Below are 17,700 nucleotides of genomic sequence, written 5' to 3'. Positions count from 1 at the left end.
TAAAGATGTATTTTCAAAGATAAATAGTTTTGCTTAAAACATGTCTTTTACCCTAGTGCTTCCATTGCATTAGGAGAGAGAGAGAGAGAGAGAGAGAGAGAGAGATAGAGAGAGAGAGAGATTGCTCTGTTCGTTGCTGGTTTGATCTCATCGGCACACTATATGCCAGTTCAAGGTCAGTTCCATGAACTGCAGTGTGGCTTTGTGGTAAGACCTCCCAAATTTCGTTCTGCTGAAGGAAATGGACAGAATTCTCTCTCTCTCTCTCTCTCTCTCTCTCTCTCTCTCTCTCTCTATGCAATCCAAACTCATCCATAGTAAAGACTTGATTCAAACAAAACTTTTTTCTCTATGAAGATATTTATATTTTAAGAACTGTTAGTCTCTCTCTCTCTCTCTCTCTCTCTCTCTCTCTCTCTCTCTCCTAATGCTATACAAACTCATCCATAGTAAAGACATGATTTAAACAAAACTATTCTCTCTATGAAGATATTTTCATTTTATGAACTGATTTCTCTCTCTCTCTCTCTCTCTCTCTCTCTCTCTCTCTCTCTCTCATACTAGTAACAATGTTTAGTCGAATTAGATACTTTTCATTGTTTTCTTAGAATAAATTGGTGATTTGATAATGTCCTTTTTTACGACCATGTATTCAGACAGGGGATTAAACCCCTGATCATTATTCACATTGTAACTGCAAAAATGATGAATCTAATATTTATATCTGTTACGTACGGACTAAAGAAGCCTTATAAATATTCTGGCAACGTCCAAAGACCGACTTGATGTCCCCCCCCCCCCTGATTAATGACTGAAAAAAGCCCAGTTGTTTTTAGCTCGAGGTCCCCCATTACCACATCAGTTTAATTTCAGTCATTTTCGTAGGGTTTCCCTTTCTTGAGATGTTGGAATCTACATTAACTACATTAATGATAATCACAGGTAATCAGGAATTATGAAATATAGATGATTGATATGGCATGTTTATTGCAAAGGAAATCCATCTTATTTATGGATATTGTTGTCAATGGTGATTGTTTTTGGCAATGGCCATTAGGTTTGGAATGTATTGCTTGCATTATCGCATAGTCTTGAGTTCCCTCCAGGCGAGATTTACGTACTCCCGTGTGTGTGTACTTCTATATTTGGTACATGATGCATAAAACATTACTGATAAAGAATAAGCATCGCTCTGAATAGGGTAAACAACATTAACGAAAGAGTAAATAACTGATGATGCTAGTATTATAGTGTTCTTTGTTACGGCCCTTCTTGAAAATGGTGATGATCGTGTGCTTGGTAAGTGTGTATATCATTCTATGAAAATATGCTTTTAACTACATTACCTCCTGATCTATCTAGCTACCAACGCACTTCCCCCAGTTTTCGGGGTTGGGGTGGGGGGGGGGGGTTAGCAGACGTAAAATAAAGAACAAAAGGGGACTTTTCTTCTCTTCGCTCCTACCAGCCTGACGAGGGATTCAGCCAAGTTTGTTTGGTACTGATAGGGTGCCACAGCCCACCCTTCCCTGTTATCCACTACAAATGAAGCTTCATATGCTGAATCCCCTACTGCCGCTACCTTAGTGGTCACCTATTTCGTTAAAAATGCAACGGGAGGAAGCAACAGGCCTATCGGAACTGCGTCTAGATGATATTATTATAAATTTTGAGCTTTTTAGAGGGCCCCAGGCAAGAGAGCTCCGTGTTTCTTTAAAGGAAAGTATTAATTTCCAGAAGGTTGGTTATGTTTGCAAGAGATGCTCTATGCCTTATTATTATTATTATTATTATTATTATTATTATTATTATTATTATTATTATTATTTGCTAAGCTACAACTCTATTTGGAAAAGCAGGATTCTATAAGCCCAAGGGCTCCACAGTGAAAATAGCTCAGTGAGGAAAGGAAATAAACTACAAGAGAAATAATAGCACAATGAAAAATGTATCAAGAACAGTAACATTGAAATAGATTTTCCATTTATAGACTAAAAACTTCAAAAAAAAAGCAAGAGGAAGAGAACTAAGATAGAAATATGTGCCTGAGTGTACCCTCAAGCAAGAGAACTCTAACCCAAGGCAGTGGAAGACCATGGTACAGAGGCTATGGCACTATCCAAGATTAGAGATCAATGGTTTAATTTTGGAGTGTCCCTCTCCTAGAAGAGCTGCTTACCGTAGCTAAGGAATCTCTAATGCTTTTAAAAAAAGAAATGCTTTAGAACGCATTATTTCGTGACCATATCATTGCAAGAGAGGAGCAGTGCGTTCAGAGGACACGATTGCCAACAGTTTACTTTTTCTCTGATTCCAAGATTTTATTGGCAACATTGCAAATAATTTGTTTTTCTTTTTAAATTATATGATGGTAAGCTAGATGATTTTGAAAGAGCCCTCTTTAAATGAGAAAGGTCGTCTATTACCAAAAACATACTTCCATGCAGGTTATGTTCCAACGACTTATTGCATGCCATGTGATTTACATCCCAAAATGTGTGCTTTCAAACCTTTTTAAATTGTACTGATATCATTTCAAGTTATGTCTTTGCTTGAAAACACTATTACATGTAGGTTATCTTAACATTTTAAATTACACTTATATTTCAAGTTATATCTTTGCTTGCAAGCACTTTTACATCTAGGTTATCTTAACCTTTTAATTACACTGGTATTATTTCAAGTTTTGTCTTTGCTTCCAAGCACTTTTACATCCAGGTTATCTTAACATTTTAAATTGCACTGATATTACAAGTTATGTCTTTGCTTCCAACCACTATTACATCTAGGTTATCTTAACCTTTTAAATTACACTGATTTTATTCCTTGTTTGCAAATATTACTGCCTCCAGCCAATCTTAATCTTTTAAATGGCATTGATATTTCAAGTTATGTCTTTGCTTTCAAGCAATATTGTCTCCAAGTTATCTTATTGTAACACGAATGCTTTCCTTCGCAAAAACGTGCTTTCAATCACTTGCTTCTTGAGAATTGCCTTCAAACACCTTATAATTCCTAAGCATATGCTCCCACTGATTTGCTTTCATAAATCAAGCATTCAAAACAATTAATTTCCGAAGAGCGCGCTTCCAAACTACGTGCATGCAAATAATGTGCTAATAAGGCGTGCTTGCAAAACCCGCGAGAGGAATGCTTGAAATGCGCCGAATTCACCAATAAAGATTCTTATGCAAATTCTCCGGTGGTTTATCGGACCACCATGAGGCTCGGTCGGAACTTTGCCAACATTTTTTCATTATCATTTATTTCATTATTTCATTATTTTTTAAAGAAAATTATCATTATTTTTTTCAATTTTTTATGATTTTTTCTATTTTTCCAATATTTTTTTATTTCTTTAGTATTTCTTTTAATTTTTTTTTTTCGTTATTTATTCCATTTTTTCATTATTTTACTTCTATTTTATAATTTATTTTCCATTTATTTACGATTGTTTTTTTTTTTTTTTTTTTTTTTTTTTTTTTTTTTTCATCGAGCACGTTGGATACCTAAAAGTTTGGTTAGATTGGTGTTCAATTGCTTGCTGATTGATTGGGATTGATGTGTACTTTAGGTTTCTTAACTTCAGTTTGGGGAGATGCATTTTAATTGCATGGACTTGTTAGTATAGGAATTCTCTCCCTTTTTATGTGTTCCTTTCACCTTTCTAGGCTTCGCTTTTCTTTTCTCCCACTCCCCCCTTGAGGCTCAGGTTTGATAGAATTCATGGGTGCCCCTCCCGACGGCTCTCTTTTATTGTTGACACAATCTCTGTGATGGTTTATTTTTTTATTAGTTCATAAAATTAGATCCAAATTATTATTATTATTATTATTATTATTATTATTATTATTATTTTTATTATTATTTTTGCTATTATTATTATTATTATTATTGTTGTTGCTGTTGTTGTTGTTGTTGTTGTTGTTATTATTATTATTATTATTATTGTTGTTGCTGTTGTTGTTGTTGTTGTTGTTGTTGTTATTATTATTATTATTATCATTATTAAGGAAATACCCGAATAGTTGTGATACCAACCAACATGACCACATTTTCCAAAATAAATTTTCACATTATAAAAAGCGTAAAAAACGAACGAAAAAAAAACACAAACATCAATTAGAAATATAAATAGTTTGGGGAAGTTGAACGAACCACTTTATAACTACTTATTAAAGTCTCTCTGTACCCAGCCCAACATAACAACATGAAGATAAGCTTTTATTCTAAGTGGCATGATTGACAGTCCCTTATCAAGCCCTCTTCTGACGGGATTAACCCCAGCTGGGCACGAGACTGCGGTGGGTCGAAGATGACCCCCCTATACCCAAATGAGCAAATGGCATCTCTCACCTGCAATTGAGCTTGCCCAATTGCAAAGCGGCGTGACGTTTAATACCCATTAATTGCAGGTGGGTACGTGCATTTTAGATACCTTGGGATCATAACAGATTGCCTAAGGGCAAGGGTTTTGGCTGGGGAAACTTATCGTAATATATAGATAGTTATTTCCGTCAGTTTTTGGTGTTGAGGGTACGTATGAATACCGCGGGGACACAGCTTAGTGGGGTTATAGGTAAATACTGTTGAATAGACAGTTTTATATATATATATATATATATACACATCTATCCATATATATATATATATATATATACATCTATCTATCTATATATATATATATATATATTATATATATATATATATATATATGGTAGTCTACATAAGGAAAAATGAAAGATGTGTATATGTAGAAATGCTCTACAGTTTCGTCCGCCAATGGACCTCTTTTGGAGCATTTCTACATATACACATCTTTCAATATATTGCTAAGGAAGATTACATCTGCAATATATATATATATATATATATATATAAAACACCCTTTCTCAGTGGGGATACCTTAACGTGGTGAAAGGGCTTGTGTATTGCCATGATCAGCAAAACTGTACTAGTCAGGGCCACCCATACTAGGTTGGTTTTACAGTGAGCTATCAGCAGAAAATCTACCAGCATCACCAATCTGCACTTATCTGAAGCTTCTGTCCTACAGTGAACTAAAAACTGCTTCAATGTCTCTCTCTCTCTCTCTCTCTCTCTCTCTCTCTCTCTCAGAACGCAAGACTGTGGTAACTCATACGTTACTGCAAGACCTCCTGGCCTCCAGCATTAATTTGGTCTGGTTGAGAATAACAAATGTAAGACGTCACATTCCTAAATTCCTTTAAAGGATCTTCATAAATAATAAGGCCCATATGTACATATGTACGTAATATTAGTTTTATATATGTGTGTATATTGAGTGTGTTTCCATCTATCCAACTATCTACATTCATAGGTTTGTGGTGGCCTGGTGGTAGCGTCCTTGCTTAGTGATTGGGGTTCGAGTCCAGCTCAAACTCTGTTAGTTCCTTTGGTCACTGCAACATCACCATCCTTGTGAGCTAAGGATGGGGGTTTGGGGGAGCCTGTATGTCTATCTGCTGAATCATTAGTAGCCATTGCCTGACCCTCCTTGGTCCTAGCTTAGACGAAGAGGGGGCTTGGATGCTAATCATATGTAATATGGTCAGTCTCTAGGGCATTGTTCTGCTTGATAGGGCAATGTCACTGTCCCTTGCTTCAGCCATTCACGAGGGGCCTAGAAACCTTTAAAGAACTTTGTGGGGTTCTCTCTCTGCCTATATCCCCTTAAGAAAGTCAATATAATGGTGCATATGTCAATTTTTGTACCTAAAATTCTACTAGTGCACCGGAGTCGTCAAAAAGGATGTCTAAATATTTAGATAGTTATGCACACACACACACACACACACACACACACACATTCACCCCTTCCCATCACCTCCCCTTTCCTAACTACAAGCTGCTGGTTCGGCAATTAGTGGGAGAATGTGGTTTCCGAATGCACCTTTCGGGGTACCTCCCTCTCAACAGGGTACGACTACTCCTTCTTCCCCTGGGCGTGACAGGAACGATATATATATATATATATATATGTATGTATTGTATACGTATACGTTGTTATTCTATGTTTATGATTTCAATAATAATAAGCACAGTAATCAATTGTAACTTCAGAATTCTCAACATTCCCTTTTTATACGTTGGCTTCAAAGTCTCCATTAACTCCATGCAAAAACTAATATAAACTTGAGGGGACACTTGGTAGAGTACAGATATCCGCCACGGCAGCCTATTTCCCTACCTTTTCCTCGACCTTGACCTTGACCTTTGACCTTTATCATGTAATAATTGGCGTGGATTATCATACACTCAAATATGAACCAAATTTGAAGTCAGTGGCAATGATGTCCAAACTTATGGCTGATTACGTAAATTGGACATTTTGCTTGACCGTAACCTTGGCCTTGACCTTCCAAAATATAATAATTTCCAGCTTTCTACACAAAAGTTAATCTCTGCAAGTTTCATTACTCTACGATCAAAATTATGGCCAGGAAGCTTTTCACAAACAAACACACACACACAAACAATTGGGGTAAAACATAACCTCCTTCCAAATTCCTTGGCAGATGTAATGAAAATGTGAGATCATATTGCAACTCATGCAGTTTATAGCAACTCTTCGCAAAAAAAAAAAAAAAAAAAATTAAAAGTTACCCTGAATCGTCTCCCTTGTATTGTTCCTGTATCGCAAAAGTTTAAATCTTAATTGACTTCCTCGTACCGTCTCTGTATCACAAAAGAAAAGTTTAAAGTTTAAATCTTAATTGACTTCCTCGTACCGTCTCTGTATCACAAAAGAAAAGTTTAAAGTTTAAATCTTAATTGACTTCCTCGTACCGTCTCTGTATCGCAAAAGAAAAGTTTAAAAGTTTAAATCTTAATTGACTTCCTCGTACCGTCTCTGTATCACAAAAGAAAAGTTTAAAGTTTAAATCTTAATTGACTTCCTCGTACCGTCTCTGTATCGCAAAAGAAAAGTTTAAAAGTTTAAATCTTAATTGACTTCCTCGTACCGTCTCTGTATCGCAAAAGAAAAGTTTAAATCTTAATTGACTTCCTCGTACCGTCTCTGTATCGCAAAAGAAAAGTTTAAAGTTTAAATCTTAATTGACTTCCTCGTACCGTCTCTGTATCGCAAAAGAAAAGTTTAAAGTTTAAATCTTCATTGACTTCCTCGTACCGTCTCTGTATCGCAAAAGAAAAGTTTAAAGTTTAAATCTTCATTGACTTCCTCGTACCGTCTCTGTATCGCAAAAGAAAAGTTTAAAGTTTAAATCTTTATTGACTTCCTCGTACCGTCTCTGTATCCCAAAAGAAAAGTTTAAAAGTTTAAATCTTAATTGACTTCCTCGTACCGTCTCTGTATCGCAAAAGTTTAAATCTTATTTGACTTCCTCGTACCGTCTCTGTATCGCAAAAGAAAAGTTTAAAGTTTAAATCTTCATTGACTTCCTCGTACCGTCTCTGTATCGCAAAAGAAAAGTTTAAAGTTTAAATCTTCATTGACTTCCTCGTACCGTCTCTGTATCGCAAAAGTTTAAATCTTAATTGACTTCCTCGAACCGTCTCTGTATCGCAAAAGAAAAGTTTAAAGTTTAAATCTTAATTGACTTCCTCGTATCGTCTCTGTATCGCAAAAGAAAAGTTTAAATCTTAATTGACTTCCTCGTACCGTCTCTGTATCACAAAAGAAAAGTTTAAAGTTTAAATCTTAATTGACTTCCTCGTACCGTCTCTGTATCGCAAAAGAAAAGTTTCAAGTTTAAATCTTAATTGACTTCCTCGTACCGTCTCTGTATCGCAAAAGAAAAGTTTAAAGTTTAAATCTTAATTGACTTCCTCGTACCGTCTCTGTATCGCAAAAGAAAAGTTTAAAGTTTAAATCTTCATTGACTTCCTCGTACCGTCTCTGTATCGCAAAAGAAAAGTTTGCATGACCCATCAAGGTTCCTATCGCAACGGGATCTTAACCGCTGCTGCGTGCGATGCTAATTGCAAAGAAGTAATTCGCAACATCCTATGATTTATCTGTCTGGTCTTTTGTGCCCAGATGAAGTTCCAGATAATCTTCCATCAGGAGGAGTAAGTTTTTCTTTTAAAATTCTTTTATTATTATTATTATTATTACTATCCAAGCTACAACCCTAGTTGTAAAAGCAAGATGCTATAAGCCCAGGGACTCCATCAGGGAAAAATAGCCCAGTGAGGAAAAGAAATAAGGAAATAAATAAATGTAGAGAACAAATTAACAATAAATCATTCTGAAATAAGTAACAACGTCAAAACAGACATATCATATATAAACTATTAACAACATCAAAAACAAATATGTCATGAATAAACTATAAAAAGACTCATTTATTATTTTTAAGGTGTTATTCTATGTTATCAGGGTTTAAAAACCATCGTAATAATAGCATTCATGTTTCATGGTTAGATATCCCGTAATAAAACGTTTGACATTATGGATTATTATTATTATTATTATTATTATTATTATTAGCTAAGTTACAACCCTAGTTGGAAAAGCAAGATGCTATAAGCTCAAGGGCCCCAACAGGGAAAATTAGCCCAGTGAGGAAAGGAAATAGATAAACGATATGAGAAATAATTAACAGTTAATGAAATATTTCATAAACAGTAACAACATCAAGACAGATATGTCATATATAAACTATAAAAGGACTTATGTAAGTCTGTTCAACATAAAAATATTTGCTGCAATTTTGAACTTTTGAAGTTCTACCGATTCAACTACCCGACTAGGAAGATCATTCCACAACTTAGTCACAGCTGGAATAAAACTTCTAGATTACTGCGTTGTAATGAGTCTCATGATGGAGAAGGCCTGGCTATTAGAATTAACTGCGTGCCTAGTAATACGAACAGGACGGAGCTGCTATAAAGCGAAAAAAACAAGAAGGAATAGCACAGATATTAACATTTTCCTTGGGTTGCTGTGGCCTGATTGTTAACGTCTCTGCCTGGTGTTTGCCAGTCGGGGGTTCGAGTCCCGCTCAGACTCGTTAGTACCATTAGTGTCTGCAACCTTACCATCCTTGTGAGCTAAGGTTGGGGGGTTTGTGGGAGCCTATAGGTCTATCTGCTGAGTCATCAGGAGCCATTGCCTGGCCCTCCCTGGTCCTAGCTTGGGTGGAGAGGAGGCTTGGGCGCTGATCATATAATATATGGTCAGTCTCTAGGGTATTGTCCTGACTGCTAGGGCAAATGTCACTGTCCCTTGCCTCTGCCATTCCTGAGCGGCCTTTAAAAACCTCTATGTTCTTCTTCTATTAACATGCTTTTTTTCCCATTTTTGTACCGGGTAAGCACAGTTGCCTTCTTTTTGAAGGACCTTGCTTTGGCTTTAGGGTAAACCGTAGTCCCGATTGGCTGCCCTGCCTGACATCGCTTAGACCCCGGGAAGGGTTGTGGTGGCCGATGTGGTAACGTCCCTGACTGGTGAAGGCCAGACTGGGGTTCGAGTCCCTCTCAAACTCATTAGTTTCTTTGGTCGTTGCAACCTCACCAACCTTGTGAGCTAAGGAAGAGGATAGGTTTTCGGGAGTCTATAGGTCTATCTGCTGAGTCATCAGCAGCCATTGCCTGGCCCTCCTTAGTCTTAGCTTGGGTAGAGAGGGGTCTTGGGTGCTGTGATCAGCTTGTAAGGCATTGTCCTCCTTGATAGGGCAATGTCGCAGTTCCTTGCCCCTGCCATTCATGAGCGGCCATTAAACCTTTAAGCGTATGTTCATATATATAACACGTATAACATGTAGAAATTTTAAAATCGCATTTGCTCTAACTCACTGGAGTGCCCTTTTAGCTCGGAAAAGTTGCTTACTAGCTGATTGGTTAGAATTATTTTGTCCAACCAATCAGCTAGTAGGAAACTTTTCCGAGCTAAAAGGGCGCCCCTGCGAGTTAGTGCAAATGCGCCTCATTAAAAAAAAAAAAAAAAAGGGGTATAAGTAATTACCTTGTCTCCTTACTCCTACATTTGCGATCACAAACTTTTCACTTCATTCTCGTCTGCAATTTTCTCAATGATTCATCCATTCCCCGCCCTCCATGGACCGATAAGCCTCTGGGTTCAGTAGATATTATCATTGTGCCTTTAGTAGCGTGTATGCTAGATCTAGTTCCTTATCTGTGTTGCCCATTCGCTAAATATCCTTGACCAGCGATTATGATTCGAGTTTTGGAAAACCATTGGTGTTGTGAAATGGATCGTAGTTGTAAACGTGCTACTGTCTTGAGGTAGATTTCTCTAAAATTTTTATGCGTAATCGAGGTATTTTAAATGTACAACGACGATAATAATTTTGATATTAATATTAATGCTTTTTTTATAATTTTATTAATTTGAGTATAATTTTGGTAATAATGATAATTCTGATAACTTTAATAATAATGAAAATTTTAGTAATTTCATTTGATGTCATACTTGAAAATTGAACGAAACTTCACATGAAACCTAATGAATTAAAACTAAAAATATATTTTTTTCAAAGAATTGAATCAATAAAAACATGAAAACTCGCGAAACAATTTTATTTACTTGAAATGAAAACTGAAAAACTGAATCGTAAATACTGCTTCTGAATAAATAAAAATGAATTATTAAATATACCTAAAAAGAAAAAAAAATATTTACTTGAAATGAGAACTGAAAAACTGAATCGTAAATACTGCTTCTGAAATAAAAATGAACATTAATAAATATACATAAAAACAAAATTATGAAAGACATGCATAAGGGAAGAAGTTCAGGATGCCAGATAACTGATAATCAATCAATCAATTAATCATAATGGAAGAAAGAATAAAAAAAATCCCTTCCCCCAAACGTTAATCCTAACAGTGCATAATCCCCGTCAAAATCCTTTCAGAAATCCTACTCTTATTTCGAGCACCCTTCATCCCCTATCAAGGATTTCCGACAACATCTCCAGAGGCCTTAAAGTGAGTTCCCCCACTGAAGTCCTTCTAAAGTCAAGGATTCTTGTGATAGGATGAGACGGTTGGGAGTGGAGACAGCAAGCCTCAGGTGGAGTTGGGAAGACAAGGGTCTGAGGACGTTTTTCAATCCTCGGGGAAGAGGTGTAGAATGTGGCAGAGATTGGTAATTGTTTGATTGATAGAATGACACAAGATAGGTTTCAAACGTATGCATGCGTATGTACTTACGCAATCACATTCGACTATATATATATATATATATATATATATGCACGCACACACACACAACAACAACAACAACAACAACAACAACAACAACAACAACAACAACAACAACAACAACGAAATCAGCTGTTTTAGTCCACTGCAGGGAAAAGGTCTTTTATATATAAATATGTGTGTGCGTGTGTAGATGGAAAGGTAGATGATTTTTTGTTGACAGAAAAGTGTACTTGTGGTTCATGGTACATTCTCTTGCAATCGACCCACACTTTGTTTGTTATTGGCCACGAAACTAAAATAAGTAAAAATGTCTTTGTTTTGGTAAAAAATATTTTAGGTATATGTATTTTTTTTTTATAAATAAAATGAAGCTGGAAGTGACTGAACTAAAACTACTGTCAAATTGATAGGAAGTAGAAGACAAACATGATTAATTTATCCCGACCGGAAGTAAATACTTAAAAAGTGAAAGTGTCATGATCATGAGAGAGCATTTGTACAAAAGAGGGAAAGTGTCATGACCATGAGAGAGATTATTCAGCCAAATGCAAGCACTCACACCTCGTACTTACCCAATTGACTGTGCATGCCTTGTGGCCCATGAAGTCCACTTTTCCCATTTATATGTTTATCTTTCGAGAAGAATGGTTTCATAAACAAGGGTAAATTGCAACGGTTATGTGCATCAGAATGAAAACATCACTAAGGGTTATGGTGGTCTATTGGAAACGTCCCTGCCAGGCGTTCTGCTGGACAGGAGATTGAGCCCCGCTCATGCTTTATAGTTATAGTGTCTGCAACCTCGCTATCCTTGTGAGCCTATGGGTCTGTCTGCTGAGTTATCAGAAGCCATTGCATGACCCTCCTTGGTCCTAGCTTGGATGTAGAGGAGGCCAGGGCGCTGATTATATGTATATATGGTCAGTCTGTAGGGCATTGTCGTGTTAAGGCAGTGTTAATGTCCCTTGCATCTGCCATTCATGAGAGACCTTTAAACCTTTAATATACGTGTCAAGCGAGTGCAGATTATTATAACCTCTGTTGTTCTAATAGAGAAAGAAGAACAAAAATTTACATTAGAGAACAATATTAAATTACAAGATTTAGAAAATAAACTAATGCTTTTTAACAAATATTATTTTAGATAAATTATGTCTTTATTACGGGGTAATTGAAAGTATGCACTAAAGCAATTGAGAAATGCATGCTTGCGCAAAACCCCGCTTTAAATATCTAGCCACTGTCTGGGGTTAGAGATCTCTTGCTTGAGGGTACACTTGGGCACACTATTCTATCTAATTTCTCTTCCTCTTGTTATTTTCAAGTTTTTATAGTTTATATATGAAATATTTATTTTAATGTTATTATTGTTCTTAAACTTTTCTTGTAATTTTTCCTTATTTCCTTTCCTCACTCCTTTCCTCAGTGGGTTAATTTCCCTGTTGGAGCCCTTGGGCTTATAGCATCCTGGTTTTCAAAGTAATAATGATAATAATAATAATGATAATAATAATAATTTTTGTAACTCGACTATAAAATATGCCTTTGTAATTGAATCTTTTCTGTTTTATGAGGTGTAAAACTGTAATTGATAGTATATGTAAATATCGTAAATATGCTACAATAACATTCCATAAATATTGTATTTTGCCTCAAATAATGGTCTGGGTTCTTGGTTTGATATTCAAATCTATCGAAGATTGAGCCTCATTAATACCGTCTACTGTTATTATTCTAATAATCAATATCGTATTTTATTAATATTAATATTTTTATTCTTAATATAAAGAAAAAAAGGAAATAAAGAATAATGAGAGAAAACAAAAACAAGAAAGTGAACTTTTAACATTTCTCACTTGTTTGCAGACATCAAATCAGTTCGTGGAGGCATTGCATCTCTCTCTCTCTCTCTCTCTCTCTCTCTCTCTCTCTAAGGGCCCTTTATCTGCTTTGCCTAAACTTCCTCTTTTTCCGAAACTCTCTCTCTCTCTCTCTCTCTCTCTCTCTCTCTCTCTCTAAGGTCCCTTTATCTGCGTTGTCTAAACTTCCTCTTTTTCCGAAACTCTCTCTCTCTCTCTCTCTCTCTCTCTCTCTCTCTCTCTAAGGGCCCTTTATCTGCTTTGCCGAAACTCTCTCTCTCTCTCTCTAAGGGCCCTTTATCTGCTTTGCTGAAACTCTCTCTCTCTCTCTCTCTCTCTCTCTCTCTCTCTCTAAGGTCCCTTTATCTGCGTTGTCTAAACTTCCTCTTTTCCAAACTCTCTCTCTCTCTCTCTCTCTCTCTCTCTCTCTCAGTACCCTAAAGGGTTCATATATCGCAGCATTGCGTGCATACTGTTGCACAATGAATCTCTCGTTTTCCTTCCTCACCATCATTGTCTGATTTTTTTTCCCTCTCCAATTCCAGCATTCAACTCTTAATTCAGTGTCATTAGCAGCGCCGTCTGCGATGAACGGATTAGATAATCGACGATAATTGCGTAGGAAGAGACGAGGCTGAATTGTTAGGATGAAGTGTTTTCAGAAGGATTTGCTGAAAGCTTTTCACGCACATGTCAGTCCCCCTTTTTAGACGAGGGTACAATTCATGCACACAGCAAACTCACACGCACACGTCTATATATATATATATATATATATATGTATATATATATATATACACACACACACACACACACACTAGTGTGTGGTGTATTTCTAGTGAATAATACATATAAATAGCCTATACATGAGAAAGAAAAAAAATAATGAAGAGGGTTTAAAGGTAGCTCATGAATGGTAGAGGCAAGGGACAGGACAGTATACTAGAAACAGACCGTTTATGCATATGATCAGTGCCCAAGGCCCCTCTACATCCAAGCTAAGACCAAGGAGGGTCAGGCAATGGCTGCTCGTGACTCAGTAGGTAGACATATATGCTCCGTTAAGTCTCCCATCCTTAGCCCACAAGGATGGCGTGGTTGCAGACACTACTTGAAAGTATCGAGCTTGAGAGAGTCCCGAACTCCCGTTCAACAGATTGTGTTAGTTGAAGAGCAAGTTAATGGCTTTTTTAGAGTTGTATGCTCGTTCACTATGAGGATAAAACCAAAGGTCAGATTATTATTTTTATTATTATTATTATTATTACTATTATTATTATAACTTGCTAAGCTACAAACCTAGTTGGAAAAGCAGGATGCTATAAGCCCAAGGGCTTCAACAGGGAAAATAGCCCAGTGTGGAAAGGAAACTAAGAAAAATAAAATATTTTAAGAACAGCAATAACATTAAAATAAATCTTTAATATATAAACTATAAAAGCTTTAACAAAATAAGAGGAAGAGAAATAAGATAGAATAGTGTGCCCGAGTGTACCCTCAAGCAAGAGAACTCTAACTCAAGACAGTGGAATATAGTAGAGCTGGAGAAAGAAGTGTCCAAAATGTAGCTATAAATAGAGATGGCACTACTAATTTTAATAACAATGAATTAGAAGAGTAACAGTAATTGTATCTAAATGGTCATCTGATGTGAAGCACTGAAGAAGAAGAGTTAAGCCTACCTGACACTTGCGCGCATTTCTGCCACGCACTAGCACGCTTTGATGCCACTTTGTGGCACGCACTGGTGTTTTTCCCGCACTGTTCACGACCAGTTCACTCCAGTTCGCGCATCGTTCACGCGACGTTCACAGCGATGGCACGAATTGGCACGCGTAGTTCACGAGAAGTTCACGACACGTTCACGCGAGTTCGCTCATCATTCCGCATCGTTTCCGCATCGTTCACGCCAGTTCACGAATTGGCCACTCCATATAAAAACGGGGCTTCTCCAACCCGAGGACATTCTTGGATTGGCTTCGGAAGAGACAACAATGCTTTCTGTCAGAGACACCATTGCATTGAGGAGAAGAAACGTATCTTTTTCGTTTGTATTTTTTGTTGCCCTTTATTTTTGTTTCAATAAGAAAGCATTTGATTTACATATAAATAGCAGACATAAAATATGTACAAGTATTAAGAAAGCATATTATTTTAACATTAAAAGCAGCAAACATGAAAAGTTTTTAGGCTGTTGATTTTAAGGTAATAGAGAAAAAAGTGTGTTGAAATAAGAAATCATTTTATTTTTACATTAAAACAGCAAACGGAAAAACTTTGTTTTGCTCTTCATATTAAGATAATAAAGAAGAATAAGTATGTTGATGAAATAAAACATCATTTTATTTTTACATTCAAACAGCAAACTTAAAAATTTCTTGGGTTTATTTTTCAGTTCATTTTTATTTAAAACAAAAAGTTTGGGTCTTGATTGGTAATAGAGGAAAATAAGTGTGTGCATGAAATAAGACATCATTTTATTTTTACATTCAAACAGCAAATATAAACAATTATTAGGTTTATATTTTTCTTTCCTTTCCATTAATTTTTTCGTTTCCTTTTTGTTTCTCTTCATTATAAAGTTATAGAAATAGTTTGAAATAAGATATAATTTTTTTTCACATTAAAACAGCAAATATAAAAATTAATTAGGTTTATTTTTCTTTCCTTTTCATTAATTTTTTCGTTTCCTTTTTGTTTCTCTTCATTATAAAGTTATAGAAATAGTTTGAAATAAGATATATTTTTTTTCACATTAAAACAGCAAATATAAAAATTTATTAGGTTTATTTTTCTTTCCTTTTCGTTAATTTTTTCGTTTCCTTTTTGTTTCTCTTCATTATATAGTTATAGAAATAGTTTGAAATAAGATATAATTTTTTTTTCACATTAAAACAGCAAATATAAAAATTTATTAGGTTTATTTTTCTTTCCTTTTCATTAATTTTTTCGTTTCCTTTTTGTTTCTCTTCATTATAAAGTTATAGAAATAGTTTGAAATAAGATATAATTTTTTTTTCACATTAAAACAGCAAATATAAAAATTTATTAGGTTTATTTTTCTTTCCTTTTCATTAATTTTTTCGTTTCCTTTTTGTTTCTCTTCATTATAAAGTTATAGAAATAGTTTGAAATAAGATATAATTTTTTTTTTCACATTATAACAGCAAATATAAAAATTTATTAGGTTTATTTTTCTTTCCTTTTCATTAATTTTTTCGTTTCCTTTTTGTTTCTCTTCATTATAAAGTTATAGAAATAGTTTGAAATAAGATATAATTTTTTTCACATTAAAACAGTAAATATAAAAATTTATTAGGTTTAGTTTTCTTTCCTTTTCATTAATTTTTTCGTTTCCTTTTTGTTTCTCTTCATTATAAAGTTATAGAAATAGTTTGAAATAAGATATAATTTTTTTTTCACATTAAAACAGCAAATATAAAAATTTATTAGGTTTATTTTTCTTTCCTTTTCATTAATTTTTTTCGTTTCCTTTTACTTTCTCTTCATTATAAAGTTATAGAAATAGTTTGAAATAAGATATATTTTTTTTCACATTAAAACAGTAAATATAAAAATTTATTAGGTTTAGTTTTCTTTCCTTTTCATAAATTTTTTCGTTTCCTTTTTGTTTCTCTTCATTATAAAGTTATAGAAATAGTTTGAAATAAGATCTATTTTTTTTTCACATTAAAACAGCAAATATAAAAATTTATTAGGTTTATTTTTCTTTCCTTTTCATTAATTTTTTCGTTTCCTTTTTGTTTCTCTTCATTATATAGTTATAGAAATAGTTTGAAATAAGATATAATTTTTTTTCACATTAAAACAGCAAATATAAAAATTTATTAGGTTTATTTTTCTTTCCTTTTCATAAATTTTTTCGTTTCCTTTTTGTTTCTCTTCATTATAAAGTTCACGCCACTTCCCGCATCGTTCACTCCAGTTGGCGCATCGTTCACGACTATTTTGTGCGCGCCAATGGGTGCCACAAACTTTAAACATTTCAAAGTTCTGGGCACGCATGCCACGCATTGGTACGCTCTGGCACGCGAGTTCCAGCACTGTTCACGACATTTTCACGAGTCGTTCACGCGAGTTCGAGCATCAATGCGTGCCAGTGCGTGCCACGAATGCGTGCAAGTGTCAGGTACCCTTTAGACTAAATCCAAGAATAAGGTCACGGGGACAGCAGGGAGTGCGGTTGTAGTAGACGTGGAAGAATGTTAACTAAGAGACTTCTTGCTAAAGTAGCATCCCATTGCACTTTTACTTGATGTTAAATGAGAGAATAATTATAAAGGATTCGGCCGTGACATTAGGAAGTTGGAAGTTTTGTTCGTGCAAAAGGAGATTTATTATAAATGTAATTGTCTAACACGAGGGAAGATTGTTCATGTGTAATTGTTTAATAAGAGGGAAGATTGTTTAAGTTCAGTTGTTTAACAAGAAGGAAGATTGTTTAAGTGCAATTATTTAACAACAAAGAAGATTGTTTAAATTCAGTTGTTTAACAAGAAGGAAGATTGTTTAAGTTCACTTGTTTAACAATAGGGAAGAAAGTTTAAGGTCAGTTGTTTAAGTAGAAGGAAGATTGTTTAAATACAATTGTTTAACAACATGGAAGATTGTTTAAGTTCAATTGTTTAACAAGAAGGAAGATTGTTTAAGTTCACTTTTTTAA

The 17,700-nt window shown here is 34.9% G+C and overlaps 1 protein-coding gene across 1 annotated transcript in view; it reads left to right on the top strand.

Annotated features, from left to right (window-relative positions):
• The first annotated feature begins 7,992 nt into the window (after nt 1-7,992).
• Nucleotides 7,993-17,700, top strand: part of LOC137642344 (collagen alpha-1(XVIII) chain-like) — a 137,844-nt gene continuing 128,136 nt past the window's right edge. The window contains exon 1 of the mRNA XM_068374838.1: nt 7,993-8,055. Within this exon, the coding sequence (XP_068230939.1) occupies nt 7,993-8,055 (63 nt within the window). The remainder of the gene's footprint in view (nt 8,056-17,700) is intronic.

The sequence above is a fragment of the Palaemon carinicauda genome, chromosome 6 (genome assembly GCF_036898095.1).
Source record: "Palaemon carinicauda isolate YSFRI2023 chromosome 6, ASM3689809v2, whole genome shotgun sequence".
Taxonomy (NCBI): domain Eukaryota; kingdom Metazoa; phylum Arthropoda; class Malacostraca; order Decapoda; family Palaemonidae; genus Palaemon; species Palaemon carinicauda.
The sequence above is the reverse complement of the archived record's forward strand: the minus strand, read 5'-3'. Positions and strand labels throughout refer to the sequence as shown.